General features: G+C 38.2%; 1 protein-coding gene across 1 annotated transcript; it reads left to right on the top strand.

Annotated features, from left to right (window-relative positions):
- Positions 1-283: 283 nt before the first annotated feature.
- LOC132732448 (uncharacterized) lies at positions 284-1,409 on the top strand. Its single transcript, XM_060718866.1, has one exon. It carries the CDS (start codon positions 285-287, stop codon positions 1,407-1,409), a length of 1,125 nt encoding a protein of 374 aa, XP_060574849.1. The 5' UTR covers position 284.
- Positions 1,410-8,760: the final 7,351 nt, after the last annotated feature.

Genomic DNA, 8,760 nt, shown 5'->3' on the forward strand with positions numbered 1-8,760 from the left:
AGTCACGACTAAGGATCGGTTCAGCTTTGGATCATCATGGGTACTTAACCAAAGCTGATATGAAGCTGAACCGATTATGATTCAAAAATGATCCTAAACTGAATAAATTCTTATCTGTGATTCTTGCTTTCTCTATTTTAGCCGAGCTGATATTAGATAATGTGAGACTGAACCGAAGCTGATATAACTGAAAGAAAAACAGAAGAAAAACTGAAAGAAACTAAACTAAACTGATCGTCCGTGTGTCACAGAAGCCTAATGGTTTTATTCTATTTTCAGGCATAATGGCATACCAGGAGAGCGATGGTGGCGAGAAAACTGTCGATCTTGTTAAGGAAATATTGAGTAATTTTCTCGATAATGTAACAAATAAATTCGAGGAAGAGCTCGGCGAAATGAAGAACGAGCTTGGAAAAAGTGTGAGGGACATAGATGTAAATCTACAAAAAGTTGAAACTGTACAAAAGGAGATCCAAAGTGAAATGAACAGTCTGAAGGAGAAACAAGGAAAAACCAACCAAGAACTCATTTCAAAATATGAGAAATTGGAATCGGTTGTTCGGGGGTTAGAACTGGAGGTAAAATCCCTTCGAACAAAGCAGGAACAAAGTTTGCCTTGTAAATGTCGTGAAATGTTATATACAGTGACAGCTGCGGGAATGCAGATACTGGATGATGGAATGGATAAAGGAGGACACCTTTTGCAGCAAGCCATACTGTCATCGGGTTTAGAGCAGTCTGTTATGTTTGATGTAAACCTGAAGTCTTCAGTGGCCTGTAACGATACGGAAGAAGCTGAAGGGCGCATAATCTATCCCAACCTTAAAGCAAATTCTACCTTCATCCTTAAGGAATCCATTCAGGACAATAACTTGGAAAAGGACGGTGATTTGTTTGCCACTAAAATAAACTTACAAACAAACCCTACAAATGAACAAGGTGATTCCACTGCGACTCAAACACAAACTTCCATAAAAAATGTGAAGTCAGGGGAAGATGAGATCAAAACTTTTCAAGTCATCCCCCCGCAAAAGAAAACATATTCCATCCTGGAAGAGCTGCCTTTGGGCTTGCGGGAAAAGATGCAGCAGTTCTATCAAGAAAAGCCCAAAAGGGCCTTTAATGAATGTTTGCTAGACCTTCAGAGGGCGTATGTGCGCTACCGTTGCGGGTCTGGGGAGACTTTAGGCCCCACCGAGTTAGCAAATAACATCATTTTGTCAGGAATAAAGGATAAAATTTGTGATTCTGAATATACTCCTAGAAAAGGGTCCAATCTTAAGAGGTACTTAACTCAGCGAATAAAGAATGAAAGGACAGGGAAAGAAATCGAAGGCATTTGTAAGGATGCAAATGCGAAGATGAACCCTGCCGCAAAGAGACAAAAGATGGCGAACAGTAAAGTTTGAGGGTTTTTTGAAAATATAGTGTGTCTTACCATAACGTCATAAGACACATCACGTGGTATTGCCAACCTGAAATAGTTTGTTACTTTTTACTATAGTTGAAGAAGTTGTTTTTGTTCCAGTGTTATTAATATTTCATAACATTTTTTGCATTAAAGAATGTTTGTTTTAGTTCATGTGTAATTGATATGTCTTAAAATTTGAAAGCATTAAATAAATAAAAATGTTTGTTTTAGTGTTATTAATATTTCATAACAAATTTTAATATTTCATAACATTTTTAATCATAAAAAATATTAATATTTGTCTTAGTTTGTTTGTTTCATTTTACGCCTTTTCCAAATGTATATCAGTCATATAGGTGGGTAGTTTACTAACCATCTTTCCTTGAGAGTTACACTAATACTAGACTACCTTCCTCCGTGCTAAACTACCAACGCATCTCCCGGGGATCGAACCCACGCCAGAGAGGTAACTGGATTAGAAGTCATCGGCTCTATTCCCTCGACCACGGAGGCGGTTTTGTCTTAGTTCAAGTGTTATTAATATTTCACAAAATTTTTAAGCATAAAAGAAGAACGTTTGTTTTAGTTATTAATATTTCATAACATTTTAAAGCATTAAAGAAAATAAATATGTTTGTTTTAGTTCAAGTGTTAGGGTAAGGGTTTGGATTAGGGTTAGGGAATAGGGTAAGAACCGAGGCTCATCTGCTTCTGAACTGAAGCTCATCTGATGCTGAACCGAACCTGATCTGATGCTGAACCGAAGATGATTCGAAGGTGAACCGAACCTGGTCTGATGGTGAACCGAAGCTGATCCGATGGTGAACCGAAGCTGATCCGATGCTGAACCGAAGCTGATTCGAAGCTGATTCAAAGATAAACCTATCCTGATTTGTGAATAAACCCGAGCTTATACGATAGATGCTGAACCGAAGTTAAACCGAACGTAAACCGATGCTGAACCGAAGCTGATTCGAAGGTGAAGAACCTGATCTGATGCTGAACCTGATCCGATGGCGAACCGGAGCTGATCCGATGCTGAACCGGAGCTGATCCGATGCTAAACCGGAGCTGAACCGGAGCAGATTCGAAGCTTACTCAATATGTTACAAAGCTGAACCGATCCTTACAATTCAGTCGTGAGTTGACCGTTTGCAGTAGAGCACACATTTCATTTTAATTTTTTAGCGTTTATGTATGGACTTTGGATAATATTTGAAAAAATGTATGTTTCTTTATTATTGATGGCATATGTATAAATATTTTTTTTAAATGTGATTAGATCGGCTAAATGGTGTGATGTTTTATATAAAATTGTTTATAATATGGTATGAATTTGATTTATTCCTTGTCTGATGGAAGAAAATACCGTGTTTATAAAAATTTCTTTGCGTAGAGGAAATGAATATTTATTTATTTCCCATTCATTTTGTTCTGTTCATTGATGTATCCTTTGTATGAAATTATCAACATGAAAAGTTAATGTTAAAATGATTTTTGATCAATGAATAATGTTGTCCCCTTTTTAACGTAACGGTCGTAAAATATGGTAACATGAAAAAAAAGGATTACAATCAGGACACGTGACTGAACCGGCTGAACCGAAGCTGATTCGCTGCTGATACGAAGCTGAACCGATCGTAATTTTTGGCTGAAGCCGAGCTGAGACGATATAAGCTGAACCATAGCTGATCCGATGCTGAATCGAAGCTGATCCGATGCTGAACCGAAGCTGATCTGATGATGAACCGAACCTGATTCGAAGGTGAACTGAACCTGATCTGATGCTGAACCGAAGCTTATCCGATGCTGAGCCGCATCTCATTCAATGCTGAATCATAGCTGATCCGATGCTGAACCGAAGCTGATCCGATGCTGAATCTAAGCTGATCTGATGCTGAACCGGAGCTGATCCGATGCTGAACCGAAGCTGATCCGATCCTGAGTCGAAGCTGATTCGAAGGTTAACCATACCTTGCTGAACCGGAGCTGTTCTGATGCTGAACCGGAGCTGAGCCGATGCTGAATCTAAGCTGATCCTATGCTGAATCTAAGCTGATCCGATGCTGAACCGAAGCTGAACCGGAGCTGAGCCGATGCTGAATCTAAGCTGATCCGATGCTGAGCCGACGCTTATTCGAAGGTGAACCAAAAGTTGGTGAACCGAAGCTGATCCGATGCTGAACCGGAGCTGATCATATGCTGAACAGGAGCTAATCCGATGCTGAACCGGAGCTGAGCCGATGCTGAATCTAAATTGATCCGATGCTGAACCGAAGCTGATTCGAAGGTAAACCGTATCTGATACCATGGTGAACCGAAGATGATCCGATGCTGAACCGGAGCTGATCCGATGCTGAATCTAAGTTGATGCGATGCTTAACCTGAGCTGATCCGATGCTGAACCGTAGCTGATTTGAAGGCGAACCAAACCTGATCTGATGCTAAGCCTAAGCTTAATCGGAGCTGACCCTTATCTGATCCTAATGTCATACAAAGCTTAACCGATCCTTACAATTCAGTTGTGAGCTGACTTCTTGCAGTATAGCACACATTTTATCTAAATCGTTTAGTGTTTATTCATTTTGGACTTTGCATAATCATTCCGAAAAAAAGGTATGTTTGTTTATTAGTGATGGTATATTCTTAAAAATGTAATTAGATCAGCTGAATAGTTTGTTTTATATCAAATTGTTTATAGTATGGTATTATTTTGAGTCTTTTCCTTCTCTGATGGATGAAAGTACCGTGTTTTCTTTTTTTTTAATTTTGAGGAAATGAATATTTATTTACTTTTCATTAATGGTTAGGGTTAGGGATGAATACGAAATGCAACAACGGTTTATGCAACACTTTTTTCTGATTGGTCGGAATAGTCACGTGTTTTTATAATAGGGTTAGGGTTAGGGCAAGGGATAAATACGAAATGCAACAACGGTTTATGCAACGCTTTTTGTGATTGGTCGGAGTAGTCACGTGTTTTTTTGTTTTTGTTTTTTTTTCAATATGTATGCGCGCGCTTCTAAATGCAATTGAACGAGACAATGTCTTTTTTGATGTTGCTTTGTTCGAGGGAGGCTAAAAAGATTGTGTGTGTGTTATTTAAATGGTAGATTAAATTATTTATGAAACATGCAGCATGTGAAATGAAATTTTTATTTTTATGTGGTTATTAATAAATGATAAACATGGATTATGGCAATTTCTATATGGTATTCCATAATAAGGTATATAATTTCGATAGCAAATATTTGCTTGTGTTAGATTTGTGTTATGCAGTGCAGTTGCTCGGTAGTGTTCCATGGCGGCGATGAATGATGATGGCTGATTGGTGGTTGACTCATTCATTGAAGAAAAATAAATGTTTGACTATGCGTAATGAAATATGAACCATTGACACTGCGTTTAATTTTCCTTTGGTTGATGACTACGTGCGGTCTTTAGGGACAATGAATTTGGAGTAACACCTGGCGACAATGAGTTGGGTGGCGCCCAATGATACCCCTTCCTTTGAGAAGCTAATACCGGCTTTAAGTCCGGGGGGACCAGGTGCCTTTTCTTTTCGATTAACAAAAATAAGATTATATTGGATTAGAGTAAGGGTTAGTGGTAAGAATAAAAAAGTTCAGCCATATTCGAACTGATCCCAACTTGAACCGAAGGTGATACGAAGCTGAATCGATCCTGTGTTGTTACCGAAGCTTGGCTGAGATGATAAAATGTAATCCGAAGCTGATCCGATGCTGATCTGAAGCTGATTTGAAGCTGAGCCGAAGGTGATACGAAGCTGAACTGATCGTAAATTGTGACTGAACCCGAGCTGATACGATTTAAGCTGAACCGAAGCTGATCCCAACCTGAACCAATCCTGAACCGACGGTGATACGAAGCTGAACCGATCCTGATTTGTTACCGAACCTTGGCTGAGATGATAAAAGGTAATACAAAGCTGAACCGAAGGTGAACCGAGGCTGAACCGAAGCTGATCCGAAGCTGAACTGAAGCTGATCCGATGCTGATCCGGTGCTGAACAAAAGATATTAGGAAGCTGAACCGATCCTGATTTGTGGCTGAACCCGAGCTGAAATAATAAAAGCTGAACCGAAGCTGACTCAAAGCTGAACCGAAGGTGATATCAAGCTGAACCGATCCTGACTTGCCACTGAACCCGAGCGGATATGATAGAAGTTGAACCGAACCTGATCCGAAGCTGAACCGGAGCTGATTCGATGCTGAACCAAAGCTGATTCGCTGCTGATACGAAGCTGAACCGATCTTAGGGTTAGGGTTAGGGTAAGGGATAAATGCGAAATGCAACAACGGTTTATGCAACTCTTTTTTCTGAGGTAAAGGTTAGGATATAGAGCAATTTACGAACCGTGCGCATTTGAAAGTTGCGCAACCCTTAGCTAACCCTAAGCTAACCCTTAGCTTAGCTTAACCTATTGGTAAGCCTGATCCAACTCTAAGTTTTCCTCAAATTTTCCAATGATGTTTGGAATGGTGTTTATTAAATATATTTTACAAATAAGTAAATATTTGTTGGTCTGTCCGTCTGTTCAAACATCAGAGAATATAATGTTATATTATGTATCATTTTCGCGTTTTTACGCCATTTTCAATCATTAATTATGACATTAATAATTCAGATATTTATATAAATTATATGATATTTTACGGAAGAGACTCGTGTGAAATAAACAACAAATTCTTATTAGCATATGTTCGTCCATCTATTTATGATAGTGTACAAAAGAATGTTTTATTTTATATGTAATACCGTTCATTTTATATAAGAAATAGAGCAAATATTACTTAATTTCTTTTCATTTTCTTTACTTTGTAAGTCATTCTATAATAATGAATTATATATAATATTGTTCAGTTTTGAGGAGTCTCTACATAATAAATTAATAAACACCATTGTCACTTGTGATCGGAGGCACATACTTAAAATTATTGTTTCAGTTCAGAGACCAACGTTCTCTTATATTTTCACAAGAAAGCTTTCAGTGTACGAATTGCAACTCCTGCCTTTACACATTTCTCTGTATATAGTTTGTATCTGTCTATCATACTGATATTAACTTCTTCCATTACTTGCTTTAGAGTGGCTATCTCTTCAGAAATCCATGGTGCAAATCCTAACGTGGCACGGTTTGATACATGCCTACTTGCAACAACATTAACTTGATCTGCTTCTGTAGTAATGTCAGTGGTATGTGTTGTGTTCATGGTGGCAAGTTCGTCTTCGTCTCTAATTAAATTACTCTCTTGTTCTTTAGATTTCAGTTGCATAGTTTAGCCTAGATAAGCCTTTGATTATAAAGGTTTAGCTTTGTTAAGCATTTTATTCAAAAGGTTTACCTTTGTTGAGCCTTTTATAAACATAGTTGACCTTTGTTGAGCCTTTTATTAAAATAGTTTACCTTTGTTGACCCTTTTATTAACATAGTTTAGGGTTAGGGTTAGGGTTAGGGTTAGGGTAAGGGATAAATACGAAATGCAACACCGCTTTATGCAACACTTTTTTCTGATTGGTCGGAATAGTCACGTGTTTTTTCTTTCAATATGTATGCGCGCGCTTCTAAATACAAATTGAATGAGACAATGTCTTTTTTTGATATTGCTTTGTTTGAGGGAGGCTAAAAAGATTTTGTGTGTGTTATTTAAATGGTGGATTAAATTATTTATAAAACGTGCAGAATGTGAATTGAAATTGTTATTTTGATTTGGATATTAATAAATGATAAACATGGATTATGGCAATTTCTATATGGTATTCCATAATAAGGTATTTGATTTCGATAGGAAATATTTGCTTGTGTTAGATTTGTGTTTAATTTTGCTTTGGTTCATGACTACGTGCGGTCTTTAGGGACAGTGAATTTTGAGTAAAACCTGGCGACAATGAGTTGGGTGGCGCCCAATGATACCCCTTCCTTTGAGAAGCTAATACCGGCTATAAGTCCGGGGGGACCAGGTGCCTTTGCTTTCCGATTAATGAAAATAAGATTATATTAGATTAGAGTAAGGGTTAGTGGTAAGAATAAAATAGTTCAGCCCTATTTAAACTTTGTTCACCCTTTTTTATCGTGGTTCAGCTTCGGTCAGCTTCCTCTTTCCCTCTTTTCACGGCTGCATCTATCCTGATTTGTTACTGAGCCCGAAGTTACATGATTCAAGATGAAATGAAGCTCAACCGAAACTAATCCAAAGCTGATCCGATGCTGAACCAAAGACTTTAGGAAGCTGAACCGATCCTGATCTGTGGCTGAACCCGAGCTGAAATGATAGAAGCTGAACCGGATCTGATCCGGTGCTGATCCAAAGCTTATTCGAAGCTGAACCAAAGATTATAGGAAGCTGAACCGACCCTGATTTGTTGTTGATCCCGAGCTTAAATAATAAAAGTTAAACCAAAGCTGATCCGAAGCTGAACCGAAGCTGATTCGAAGCTGAACCGAAGTTGATATTATGCTGAACCGATCCTGATTTGTCACTTAACCCGAGCTAATATGATAAAAGTTAAACCAAAGCTGATCCGATGCTGAACCGGAGCTGATCCGATGCTGACCCAAAGCTGATTCGAAGATGAACAGAACCTGATCTGATGCTGAACCGAATCTAGGGTTAGGTTGTCGGGTTAGTGTTAGGGTGTCGGGTTAGGGTTAGGGTGTCGGGTTAGGGTTAGGGTATCGGGTAAGAGTGTCAGGGTGTCGGGTTAGGGTTAGGGATAAATGCGAAGTAGGGTAAGGGATAAATACGAAATGCAACACCGGGTTAGGGTTAGGGTTAGGGTTAGGGTTAGGGTTAGGGTTAGGGTTAGGGTAAGACCTCAATGGCGTGGATGCCCAAATGGGCATTCGAATGATGCCCAAAATGAATTTGATTGGTCAATATTATCACATGGTAACAATGTGATATTTATAGAATGCGCTATATTATATATAAAATGTGCCATTTTCTTCGCCCTTTCCTGAACAGACGGACTGACGAATGTTTAATATTATTTGTTTTATATTTAGAGGGGACTCTTGCATATAATATTAGATATAATTTACAAAAATATCTTTATTAATAATGTCATAATTAATAATTGAAAATGACGTAAGACAGCAATTTTCATATAAGAATGTGTTTAATATATCATTGTTGTGAGTTCCTTTAAATCCTTACTGAGACTTCCGTAATTGACTGAAATACTTTAAAATGGTCTACTTTTGTCGCCAAGATGTGTACCTATATAACCCTGCATGTTATGTGTATATATCTATTCTCTGGGACTCGAACCGGGTTGCAAAACCCTTAGTAATCTGATAAAAAGTGGAAAAGTACAACTTTATAAA

Source organism: Ruditapes philippinarum, unplaced genomic scaffold, assembly GCF_026571515.1.
Source record: "Ruditapes philippinarum isolate M1 unplaced genomic scaffold, ASM2657151v2 ctg1269_1_1_1_1, whole genome shotgun sequence".
Classification (NCBI taxonomy): Eukaryota; Metazoa; Mollusca; class Bivalvia; order Venerida; family Veneridae; genus Ruditapes; species Ruditapes philippinarum.

Excerpts from the sequence above, each read along its gene's own strand:
- LOC132732448 (XM_060718866.1), top strand. The coding sequence starts at position 285 with ATGGCATACCAGGAGAGCGATGGTGGCGAGAAAACTGTCGATCTTGTT.